This window comes from Nipponia nippon, unplaced genomic scaffold (assembly GCF_047370975.1).
Source record: "Nipponia nippon isolate SJK-2023a ecotype South Korea unplaced genomic scaffold, ASM4737097v1 scaffold_1, whole genome shotgun sequence".
NCBI classification, from domain to species: domain Eukaryota; kingdom Metazoa; phylum Chordata; class Aves; order Pelecaniformes; family Threskiornithidae; genus Nipponia; species Nipponia nippon.
In genome coordinates this window covers 55,287,331-55,300,168 of record NW_028262290.1, presented here as the reverse complement: position 1 = coordinate 55,300,168, position 12,838 = coordinate 55,287,331, and the positions used below count along the sequence as shown (strand labels likewise).

General features: G+C 38.0%; 1 protein-coding gene across 7 annotated transcripts in view; it reads left to right on the top strand.

The window, feature by feature from the left end:
• The window catches only part of LAMA1 (laminin subunit alpha 1), a 107,612-nt gene that overhangs the window by 38,490 nt on the left and 56,284 nt on the right, over positions 1-12,838 (top strand). For all 7 annotated transcript variants that reach the window (XM_087756163.1, XM_087756155.1, XM_087756173.1 and 4 more), the window contains exons 6-14: positions 1,843-1,932; positions 2,421-2,538; positions 3,690-3,868; positions 5,336-5,441; positions 5,943-6,103; positions 8,330-8,470; positions 9,451-9,624; positions 11,231-11,332; positions 12,073-12,284. In XM_087756163.1, coding sequence (XP_087612289.1) covers positions 1,843-1,932; positions 2,421-2,538; positions 3,690-3,868; positions 5,336-5,441; positions 5,943-6,103; positions 8,330-8,470; positions 9,451-9,624; positions 11,231-11,332; positions 12,073-12,284 — 1,283 coding nt within the window. The remainder of the gene's footprint in view (positions 1-1,842; positions 1,933-2,420; positions 2,539-3,689; positions 3,869-5,335; positions 5,442-5,942; positions 6,104-8,329; positions 8,471-9,450; positions 9,625-11,230; positions 11,333-12,072; positions 12,285-12,838) is intronic.

Genomic DNA, 12,838 nt, shown 5'->3' with positions numbered 1-12,838 from the left:
ATGTTCTGCTTGTTCTGTCTGCCCCACATGGGAATTGCTAGCATTGAGGCTGCAAGCACAGAGTATTGGACAGCTGCTCCAGCTGTGCCTTGTTGGCCATAGGGAAATGGTTAATGCACAGCCTGAGCAGGTGAGCTGTTCCTGTGGAGCAGGCTGGTTGACATTTAGGTCTGTTGACAGTATTGTAATATCAAGAAATACACCCCAGAAAGAAAGGCTCGACACAGAAGCATACAAACATACAGCTGGGAAATAAGGGTGTTGAGCACAAGCATTCCCATTGCTTTTGTAACACACAGTTGTGCAATCCAGGGCTTAGTACTACCCTACCTAGCACTACTTAGTGCAGTTTTGCATGAAAATCTACACATCTTCGTCTTCACAAGACGTCAGTTTTATTGGGCAGGGTTCCCAAATCCTGATGTCTCACCTCATGTCTCACTGTGCAACCAACTACAACCAAGGTAGTCACTTCCAGCTGTCTGGATTGTTTTAATTGTTTTTGAAGCCTATACATCCAGTTGTTGATACCAATTGTGTTAGTTTCTTGTACATAGTCTTGTAAAAGGGCTGATGCAGAACTTTTCTAACTGTTCAACAGCACCTTTATTTCTGTATTCTATTTAGTTATTTATTTCTGCCTGTAGCATTTGATTAGCATTGGTCTCTCCTTCAACTTCAAGCTGCACACAGCTGCTGAGCCATACACTGTGAATTTTAAGAAAACAAGACAAAGGAGATGAAGCAGGAAATGCAGTGAGAAGTACAGCTCTGCTTTTGTCCTCCTACTTTTCTCAGTCTGGACCTCCTTTTCTGTAGTTAAGGGCTTACTGTTCACGATAAATCCTTGAGTGTTTTTTGTAATTCAAGCCCATAACATTAAAAACACCCCTAAAATACTAAACATAATAAAAAATTTAAAAACATAAAAAATTAAGTATGAAATCAAAGAGGCTAGTTTGCTGAAGCTCCAAGATCCTTCAAAGAAATAACAGTCCAGGAGTCAGCATTTCTGACCACCCAGGGCCACCTCCTCTTCCTGAACCAGATGACTGTAGGGTTGTTAGGTTCGAGAGTCTTGAACTCTTTCCTTAGAAGTATCTTCAGAAAGTGTTTCTTTTTCATTCCCCTGTAGTACATACTTCCCAGGATACAAACAGGACAACCGTGTTGATACTGCAGCTGTAACTGAACCCAGATGGTCATTTCCTGCCTCCTCCTTGCTCCTTGCCTTGAAAATTAAATCCTTTCCTTATGTATGTTGGTTTTGCTCACCACCTGGCAATATTAATGGATTGTACTCTGCTGTATCACCAACTTTTAAGTTAAGAATTTTGGTAGAATAATACACTGCTTCCATGCTAGTAGCAAAGAGCTGGTCTGGAAGCAAGAGCACAAACTGGTTTTAAGGGAGGGCAGAGTTCCCATTTTAAGAAAGCATACTCTTACTCCCCAGACTGGAATTTAAATATAGCAATTTGTTATGCTTCATGGCTTCTTATAGGGTGAAAAAAGGATTTTTGGTTTTTTTACAAGTAAATTTTGGCCGAGGTCACATTTGGTGGTCTTGCCTGAAGCTGAGGAATTATGCATACTTATTTAAAGTTAAAAGTCAGTCACTGTTTTGTACCAGTAAGGAAAAACATGGGGGGGGAAAAAAAGTTCACAAAATGGAAGGTTTCCCCAAGTAGCAAAAATTCAAAGCTACTTTTATTTTCTTGGCATTTTTCAAGTCACAGAATAGTCAAATGCTGGTATTTTATTTTCCAGAGTAGGGTTGAAGATGTAAATATATGTCAATGTCTTTTATTCATCCCTTTTTCAACTTTTTTTTTTTTGTAGTACTACTATTCAATAAAGGACATCTCTGTTGGTGGCATGTGTATTTGTTATGGCCATGCTCGAAGCTGCCCTCTGGATGAAATCACAAAGGTATTCTTTAATCTCATTGATTTATTTTCACAAAACAACTTTTCCAATTAAAAAAAAAGAAAGTACTTTGCCTAAGGAGAATGAGAAAGAGAAGACTAAACGAGATCTTATGATATGGTGCACGCAAATTATTTGCTATAATTTTCTTCCTTTTCTGTGTTAAACGTATCTGGGTCTCTGGTAATGTAACTTTCTTGAAGTAAACTATTTTTCTTTGGCATTAAATATAAACAATTCAAGGGGCATGACGAGAAATAGTCTCTCTTGCAAGATCTGTCACTCCTGTTCTAGAAAGGCTATTCCCCAATAGTTGATATAGCATGGTTGAGCAGTCTAATGCTAATTGTGGGCTGTTTGTGGGTCTTTGGACCAACTCTCAAAAAATACGTATTTTTTTGAGTAAGTCTGATATTAGGCAGACTTTTGGCAACATTGATTAAATTATCCATTAAAAAAATATTTCAAGAAAGTGAATTTTTTATTCTTAGAAATTGCAGTGCCAGTGTGAACACAACACATGTGGAGAGAGCTGTAACAAGTGCTGTCCGGGCTACCACCAGAAACCGTGGAGACCAGGAACCATTTCTGCTGGGAACAAATGTGAGAGTAAGTATACACAGAGGTTTAGATAGTTTCAGAAAGGCTTATTATGTTCTTGTTTGAGGTTGCTTTTCATAGAGATCTATACTAATTCCCAAGAAAAATCCATAAACTATTAACTGTCTTCATGGGATTGTTTAAAGGTGGAGGACCTACTTCTAATCATAACTGTTAAGATAATTTTAAATAGTCTATCCATTATGACTCCCTGGCTAGTGGAGTTGTCATGTAGTAAAGCTTTCAGTGTCTCTTTTTCAAAGACTTGGGGATTTATTATGCTCCTGTAAAAACTAGCAGATTTGCATCAATCATTTTGTTAGCTACTTGAAATGCAAATTTCTTACGTTGATCATAAATTTTGTCAGATAAACAACTTTGTTCTGATAACAAATGTTTTGAAAGAAACTCCTTATTGGCCAATTAATTTCAGATTGTCTGATAGATTGATTTAAGCTGTGTCACTACACTTGAATGTGTTGCTAGGGCTAGTTAGTGCATTTTCTCTCTTCACGTCACTAATGCATAGCACAAGCTGCATACAATTAAGAACCCATTAGATAAAGTTTACAGTTGCGAATGGAAGAGTAGTCTTTTTAGTTGAAGTCTTTATGCAAGTCTTGCTGTCACTCTTAGGAAAGTAGGTGTTCATGACTGTTTGGACTGAAGTATCCTCTAACTTAAATCAGATTTATGCTTGTGTACTGGCATTACTGACTTCTCAGACTTTTGTCTAGAATACAAATAACAGAAGAATTAGGCAGATTTTCTTCTGTAATGCGGAGGACAGACAATGCAAGAACAGCTATTGGTAATAGCACACATCACTATCGACGTCAGTCCTGACAGGATTGTCTTAGTGAGATCTACAGAATAGTGTTAAAACCGGTGCTATTAAAGTGGTGACAGTGGCTTTGAAATGTGCTTACTCACTAAGAAATACAGTGTATCAAGACTGCTGAAGCATATAGCATGGTTAAAGAGAAGAAAAAGCACACTTTTGAGATGAATTGATATGCTCTTCTACTTACATTTTCCACTTTGAAAAATGTCAGTATTATAGGAACTGTTACACAATGTAAATTAGAAAAAAGTCAGTATCATAGGAACTGTTATACAATGTAAACAAAAAAATGGATTTTTTTCCCATTCCTTCTCAGAGTGCAACTGTCATAACAAAGCAGAAGATTGTTATTACAATCAGAGTATTGCAGATCAGAAAAGGAGCATGGATATTCATGGCCAGTATATAGGAGGTGGCGTGTGTTTAAACTGTACTCAACATACTACTGGGATCAACTGTGAAATGTGTGCTGATGGATATTTTAGACCACAGAAAGTAAGATTTGGAAAATACCATTCTAATGTTTTGGTGAATTACAACACAGTAAGATGATGTGTATTTCAGTTCGTTGTAATTAATATGTATATATTTATTAGTTGCAGACTAGCTAAAAACTATAGGGGTGTTTTTTTATAGATAACATACCACCAAAACTTTCAGAGAAAAACAAAATGCTTGTCCAGTTGCGTGGGAGGGCAGGTCAAGCTGTTGGAGAAGAGAAGAATAAGCGAAGATGAAACTTGAAGTCCTAGTGTGGTAATGTAGATGCTCTGATAGAAAACCTATTTGTCCTGTGGATAATGCTCTAAAAAGTGCCAGTATTGAAGTTTCAGTGCCTTCAGAAGTGTCAATATTGTGTATCATCCTATATCAGCTCATTTCAACGAGTGTTAAAAAGGACCATTATATAGTTCTAAGATCAGACTCTTTGCCTCATGAGATGTTGCAACAAATATTATTCTTCCTCTTGACGTGATTATTGTAGAACATGTGCTCTCTGAGCCTGTGTACTTTCCAGTTTATTGACAAGTGTCAATCTTTGAAAAATCACCTAAACTCTACAAAAGACATTTGTTAAGATGTGACTAACAGAGTTAAATATATGAACTTCCTGCGATGTCAGAGGTCTCTGTATAGTGAGACATACTGAAGGTCTTGCTTTGGCAGGTTCATGCATATTTTGGAAAACCCATGCTTTAGAAATCCAGCATAAACTTGTGCAGAGAGCAAGGATGAGTCTGTAGAGTATGGTTAGACAGCAGGTACAGCTCATCAAAAGAAGTAAACCGGAGTTGGAGATTGTCTGATTCACTTGCTGTAAGAAGCATTGAAGAAAAGTCTTCAATCAACTCGTAGCCAATAAATGTTTATCTAGAGGTCATTACTGATTTGCTTTACATCTGAAGCACCTCAAAGGAAAATTTTCCCTGAAAGAAAATAAAATCCTTGCCATATGAATTGCATATGAATTGCATTGCCTTATATTTCAAAGATGTATAGATCATGAAGTCAGAATGAATCTTTGTCCTCCTATTGAACACAGAGCCAAGGATTTCTTTCATTTCCTTCCTCTTTGAACCAGCGTATCTTTGCAAAAAGCATCCATTCTTGTCTTAAACATTTCCATAATCTTTGGCAAACTATCACAGTGGTTAATTGCTGTTACATTAAAAAAATGTCTGTTTAGGCTGAATGTGTTGGGCTTCAGCTTCCAGCCATTAGTAGTTACTATACCTTTGTCTGTGCTATTGAAGACCGAATTTTGTCCCCGCATTTAAGTTTTTTCTAGGCTACAATCCCTTGATGCTCTGTTTGCTAAAATTAAACTTGATCTATTACCGCGTATTACCTTTTCCAGTCTTCATTCATATTAGTTCCGGTGATCCGAGACAAGAAAGAGATGTAACTTTACTTTTCCCAGTTAATAATTTGAGAATTTGACAGAGAACGTTTGTTTTGTAGGTTTCTCCCTATGAGGATCACCCCTGCTATCCCTGTGGCTGTGACCCGTTTGGATCTCTGAGTTCTGACTGCATTAAAGATGAGCACCATTCTGACTCACAGCGCGGTAAGGGAGTGGAAAGCACCCTTTCTCTAAACTTCAAATCTGTCTATGTTTCTGGACATTGAAGTCTGAGGGAACACTGTCTACTTGTGAATGGCTGCCAATCAGGTATCACTTCAAAACAATGGTAGATATTTAGGAAGGAGAGGTGAGGCATAACATGTTTTTAGGATTTTAAGGTATGTCAGGTCCCTGAACGTGTTCTTGTGTGGGGATGGCAGGCTCTGACTATGTAAAACAATGTGAAGGATTGAGATCTAACACTGTTGTTTATGAATGCTGTTAGAGCTGTCACAAAACCCATTTTGCTGCAGTTTCTGTGCATCTGGTACTCTAAACATGAAAAATACATGATGAGACTGACATTATGCCAAGTATCTGTGTGAAATATAACATGGAGTGTAATAAAAAAGGAATGTTAACTTACTTGCACCCTCTGAGACATCGTGAATCCAACCTATTGCCTGCGTTTATTTATTTGTTTCTGGGTTTTTGCTTTTCAAGGGACTTGGCCAGGTCAATGTCAATGTAGAGAAGGTTACACAGGAGAAAAATGTGATCGTTGTGCATTTGGGTATCAGGGCTATCCAAACTGCCTGCGTTGTAACTGCAGCCTGATTGGTAGCATTAATGAAGATCCGTGCACAGAACCTTGTCTTTGCAAAGTGAGTATTAAACTGTCATTTTTGTTTAAAATCGAATCTGTGGATTGATTTGTCAACTCCTTTTTAATGAGGGAAACTAATTCATCAACTGGAGAGATCACTGTTTTATAGGAAGTAACTTGGTGTAACTGTACACCTGACAACCTAGAACTTAAAATTACTAACTATTGTCTGTACTGAAAAATACTATAGTTTATCTTGAATAGCTCTGTACATTACTGATACTCCATTTTCTATAATAATGGGCCAGACTGACATTAAAATCAAATAACTGCACATGTGAGTGTGAAGGAGAATCACAGAGGGAATAACAGTATGCCTAGCTGGGTTTGGTTTTAGTAATGAGCTGATATTTCTCTTCAAAGTCACTGATTTCTTGTAAAGAAAGGATGTGTTTATAACATCTGCTTTGTGTGAAGAAACAGCACGCTTTTGAAAGAACTATTGGAACAATTACATTAGATGTATGTATGAAATATGATTTAATTATTTGGTTACAAAATATAAACTATAAAAGATGTTTAAAAAGAGAGCAGTTTTTGCAGTCTTCTTTTATTTTTTGGTAAATATCCAAACCCCTTGAAATATTTTGCAGCTGTAGATTCTGCTGAACTTTATTACAAAGCTGTGTGTCAATAAAGAAGTTACGCTTAATTTTCCGAACCAAATGTTAGCTAGTAGTTTATGTATTTGTTGCCAAGTATGACAGTGAACAGGAGCCAAAAAAAAGTGGATTGTTTGACAATTTTTCTGAAACTTCTTAGTCCTTTTGCATAATTTCAAAAATTCCAAAATATCAAACATATAAATAACCGGAGTCTGGAAGAAAGAAATAGCTCCGATGGCCAATTTAAATACGAAAAAGGAGATACCACCATTCTGCCTGATTTTGAGCTGGAGTAACATTATATCAGCCAATGCAGCTAACTGGTGAAAATTTTGGTATAAACTGGATGAGAAACTGTCCCATTTCAGTGCTGTCATGGGCATGAGCTTCACATACAGAATTTTTAGGCCATATCACTGAGAGTCACCAGCCAGCAGCCCACCGATAGAGGTGAAAGGAAGGAAGGAGAAAAATTGTGTGCTCCAAATATCAAATGAAGGAGACAGGATTTCTACACCTATGCTGTCTCTGTGAACACAGTAGTGCAACCTATTCCTTTTGATGCTCTGAATTTCATAATGTTTGATCTTTTGTGAAACAGCTCTTGAGGACTAGGCATTCGGTAAAATTTGTATTTTTCATTAAGAAATAAATAATAATTTCTGCCTAATAACATTACAGAGACAAGTGAAATGTGTGATCCAAGTGCATCCTGAATACTGAGAAATAAAAAAGCTGAAAAGTGCATACATGTATTTCTGTAAAAATCCAAGATTTTAAAATCTCATTATCTCAGGAGGCCCTTTGCCTGAGACTTTTCCCAAGTTTGGATATTAAGAAAGAGAAAACAGTCATCCTCAGCCTTTGAATCAGAGCTGGGGATCATAAATTTTTCATGTGGTTTGCAAAAACAGTTTGCACTTCGCTTACAAAAGCACATAACCTACCTGTTTAGACCAGTCTTATGTAAACCTGACATGCCAATTTGCATGGTAAAGAGGCAGCAGGACAGTGATAGTAGCTAAATGAGCGGAGCACCTCTACTTTTGGAATAGGACTTTCTGGACCTTAAGCAGAGTATATTAGGAGGAAGAGCTGCCAGCTAGCATGAGTGTATGTGGTGTTCATTCAGGAAGAGGTGGCAGCAGTGCTGGGGATCACAGTGTAAGTATTAATAGATGGTTGAAGAACTGTTTTCTTGAAGCTGGCTGTGGTAGCTCCAGGAGCCTGGCCTTAACGGTGAGCTGTGCTCTATGTAGACTATCTGGATTCACCAAACATGGGAACTTTTCTCCAGAGCAATCTACAAATTCAAGCTATGAGAGAAGTAGGCTGGCAAGCTGGCAGAAGCTTTTCAAACCCTGCCCATGTGCTGAAATTTCACTGCAATAGAGTCCTTGCGAGGACATGTTTAGATTTTGATGAACTGGGAAATTCTGATGCATTTTTCCAATCAGTTTTACTTTTAAGCTCTGAGTCTTATTCAATAATCCTGCTGTGCTGAAATCTGTTTACTTTTATAACCTTCTGAATGCTGTTATGCCTAAATCCCATCTAATCCACTGTATTTGTTACCATAATAATGCTGATGTGAAACAAATGTTATATGCCATTAACAGGAAAATGTAGAAGGTGAAAACTGTGATCTCTGTAAACCAGGATTCTACAATTTGCAAGAAAGAAATCCTCAGGGCTGCACAGAGTGTTTCTGCTTTGGAGTTTCTGATGTCTGTGACAGCCTAACATGGCCCATCAGTCAGGTATTTATACGCTTTGTCCATGACCTAATATTCTTTCCTCAGGGAGCTGCAAAATGTACTATGTTTCTCTTTGACATGTGCCCAAGTTAACTCCAAATTCTGGCATGTGTCTCCTTACAGAGGAATGGATTTTCAGTGTCATTCAGCAGCTCTGAGGTAGTCAGCATGTCATCCCAGTACAGGCTTTGGCCCCACTAGCTTGCAGTAATAACAGAAGCATTGGGTAGTGGAGGCTGTGATAACGCACCGGAAAAAGGCATTTTTTCTGACCTTGAGCTGTTAAAGTTTCTTTGCATATTGAAGAGATGAACCCAAACCTGTTTCCTTGCTCTCATACCTATTGAGTGGCCTCTGACAATATTGCCAATACTCTTTCTTAGAAAACAGAGTGATTATAAATATCACTGTCTTCTGAATAGACATTTATTGAGTTAGGGGGCTTTGGGGACACTATTTTTCTACCAAATTCCTTCCATGTCTTTGCAGAGCTAGTCACACTTTAGTCACCTGTTTTGTGTGCCAATAAAAAGAGAGGAAAACATATCATATTCACTGAAATTCTAAGATGCTTGTATAAAACTCTTTCAGTGAGAAGAACAAAGTTCTCTCATCTTGCTCCCTCTTCTGGGACTCTGGATTTAAGTTTCCTCCAGCTCAGCCCTATCTATAAATGGGTACAATAGAACTCAAAGCCCTTGAAGTTCTGTAATTCTATCTCGGGGAATTACATAGGTATAATGCTAATTTTATTGGGAGGATGAAAATCACACTCGTTATATTTTTGTTCCCATCTAACAGAGAGGTAGAGACAATCCTAGTCTGAAGTGGCATATTTGTGTGTATTGGATGTCAGACTGGGCTAATGAAAGTGTTACAGATCCATCAGTTCAAATTAATATCTAGGGAAGGGTTAAGTTTAGTGACTGCTTTCTCAGTGACACAAAGCCTGACTCCATTAATATTACTATTCTTTCTTGCAGATATCAGACATGACTGGATGGCTTGTTACTGATCTGTATAATGTAAGGGGCGTGCAGCCTCAGCGAAGCCAATTTGATGGACCCCATCAAATAAGTATTAACAACACTGAGGCTGTGAAAGTGCTGAAACATACTTATTACTGGTCAGCACCTGAGACATATCTAGGAAATAAAGTAAGTTCTTAGCTAGAGTCAAAACTCCTTCATAGCTTCTCTATTTTAATCATAAAATATTGCTCTAAATATATAGTTTTTGCAATTAAAAATTACACATGAACGCCAATATTACCAGACTTCTCAATCTAGGTCTGCTCTTCAAACCATAGTATTCCTGGCCAGATATTGTCGGTACCCTCTTCTTGCTCTTTGAGCTCATTCATCTACTCACATCCTTCTCTGCCCATCTTTGACACAATATAATCTCTCTCTCTTTTTTTTTTTTTCCTCTTGGCTCTTACTAACTTATATGTTCACACTCCCTGTACTCTTGGCTCCTATCCCAAAGCTTACACTCTTCACACCTTGTCAACAGGACCATTAAATTCCTCTTATCTGCCTCTTGGCCATCTCCCATTTTGCATTTATTAGTTTCTAACCATCTAGTCTTCAATTTTCGCTCTGGTTACTACCTAAAGCTCTGGATCTCCCATTTTTTTGCAACAGAATCACAGAGTAGTTGAGGTTGGAAGGGACCTCTGGAGGTCATTTTGCCCAACCTCCCCGCTCAAGCGGCATCACCTAGAGCGAGTTGCCCAGCACCATGTCCAGAGAGCTGCTTCTGAGTATCTCCAGGGCTGGAGACTCCACAACTTCCCTGGGCAACCTGTGTCAGTGCTTGGTCACCCTCACAATAAAGTGTTTCCTGATGTTCAGAGGAAACCTCCTGTGTTTCAGTTTGTGCCCATTGCCTCTTGTCCTGTCACGGGGCACCACTGAAAAGAGCCTGGCTCGGTCCTCTTTGCACCCTCCCTTCAGGTATTTATATGTATTGATGAGATCCCCCTGAGCCTTCTCTAGGCTGGACAGTCATGGTACTCTCAGACTTTCCTCATATGAAAGATGCTCCAGGCTCTTAATCATCTTAGTGGCCCTTTGCTGGGCTCTTTTGAGGATATCCGTCTCTCTTGCACTGGGAAGCCCAGAACTGGACTCAGAACTCCAGCTGTGGCCTTACCAGTGCTGAGTAGAGGGGACCTTGCAACCTCAATTCTTTAATTATTTTTGGTCCAGTCTCTTTGACCGTGCAGCCCCGTTTCTTAGTATGGTGACACAATAAATGAAAACGAGTCTCAGAAGTGTGATATTAAGGAGTAGTTTTGCACAGGGCAACGCTCACTCTAATTCTGATCTTTTATTCATTTAATACAGGTCTAACTGTTGGTACTACTCTTTAACTGCCCTGAAGTAGTCAGCAGCAGCTGTGGGGCTAAGGAGCCGGAAAGGTGGAATATGAAATGTGAATAACTCCAGCATGCTATGCCCCTTAGCTAGGACAGTAGTGTAAACCTCTGCTGTTTGTTGAAAGTCCTGTAGGTGTTTCACTGAATGAGGGCACTTATCTGAATCATCTACAGAGCTTTCAGCTAGCTTTCCCCACCTGCATAGCAACAAGTCAGTGCTTGTCCCTGTGTTGATACACACGGCATATTAAATTTTCCCTGAAAAGTGGTATTTGGAAGCTAAGTACTCCTGTAATTTGGACATTGTACTGTCCCATGTCACTTTTTTGTGATGGTTGGATGCTATCATGTTGTTAAGACTTTGCTTTTTGTTATTTCAGCTCACAGCTTTTGGTGGAGACTTGAAGTATACGGTATCTTATGACATTCCAATGGAGAGTGTGGACAGTGATATAGTATCGAGTGTGGATGTCATCATGCAGGTGGATTTTTTTCCAGCTCGTTACTATCCAGACATTATTAGGAATCTATGAAGGAATTAAAAAAAGGGAAAAAAAAAATTCTATAGTAGTAGTTTTGCCAATTTTAAGTCCCTTAAAAGTCATTACCAAGACTTTTTTACTACTCATTTCTCTGATTTTCTGATCCATTTGTCTGAAATTGTAGGCATACAATACTAGTTTAAATGATAAATACCTAAATTTTAACCTACATGTAAACAGGTGAGGTATTCATTACCAAATGGACAAAGCTCTGTTTACAAAAGAAACTACAATAAGCTGAAAGGACTTATATTTATGAAACAGATGAGTGTTCTTGCTGATTGCTTACTTTTCTAGGTTTATGCTGCAGTTAAAAAGTAAGGCTCTATATTGAATCCAGGCATCTCCAAAAAAGCATTATTTTGTAATAGGTTCTCAGCAATCGAACAGAGGAGAAAAGAGATTCTGTTTTGTAGAGGAGTTTGATTTTTGAAATTTAATTTTTTTCCAAAAGAAAATCAAGTATTTCTGAAGTCTCTGAACCAAAAGAAAATGAGATTGTAGCCTTCCTGCAGCCATGGAAAATGCAGACCTTTTACTTACTTTTTTTCTAGTGCGAGAAATCTAATTTCATTGCCTCTTTTCTGTGTTATCTGGATGTATATCTGACACTAAATGTAATTGCTTAATAAAATTTGCATACAAATATGGCAAATGTTTTCTCTGTCTTTCAATTTCAGGGTAATGGGCAGATTTTGAGTACAAGAGCAGCAGGCTTGTCATTACAGCCATATGAGGAGTACTCTAATGCAGTGAGATTTGTACCAGAGAATTTCATAGACTTCAATACAAAAAAAGCTATAGACCGGGAAAGGTTGATGACTGTTCTGGTAAACGTGACCCATCTTCTGATCAGGGCCAACTACAACATTGCCAAAAAAGCCGTGTACAGGTGAGGGAGAGAAAATATTTAAGTTAATCTATATACTTCTATTATTTTTGTGCATACGAAACACTATTCATAGTGGCAGTATTCCTAAAGTTTTACATTAATAATTTCTAGAAAAAAACATTTTTTTTTTTAATTGAATCTTCTCAAGACCAGTCTTGTCCCCAAAATACATTCATGTGGAATGTGTGGAAAAGGGAATTTTTTTTTTTTTTTTTTTTTTTAAGGGTATCTGATAGCAGAAACATTGTATTCTGCTTTAAAGGAATACTGCATAAAAGCCTTATTACAATGGCTGCTTTGTTAGAGGAAAATACCTCCAAAACTCTCAATAGTATGCTTATTTTGGTATGTGGCAAGTTAATCCATCACTGACTATTGAATACCTGCCAGTAAAGGTGTTGGCTGTAATTTCTTTTAATGTCTGTTTGTAGATGTTACTGACGCTCATCTCTAAGGGAGTGCTTAATAGGAAAAATAGGCTGGAATGAATTAACTGGTCATTCCATAGTCTCAAGTCAACAGTATCTGCATCAGACCTCACAGATCTCTATTTT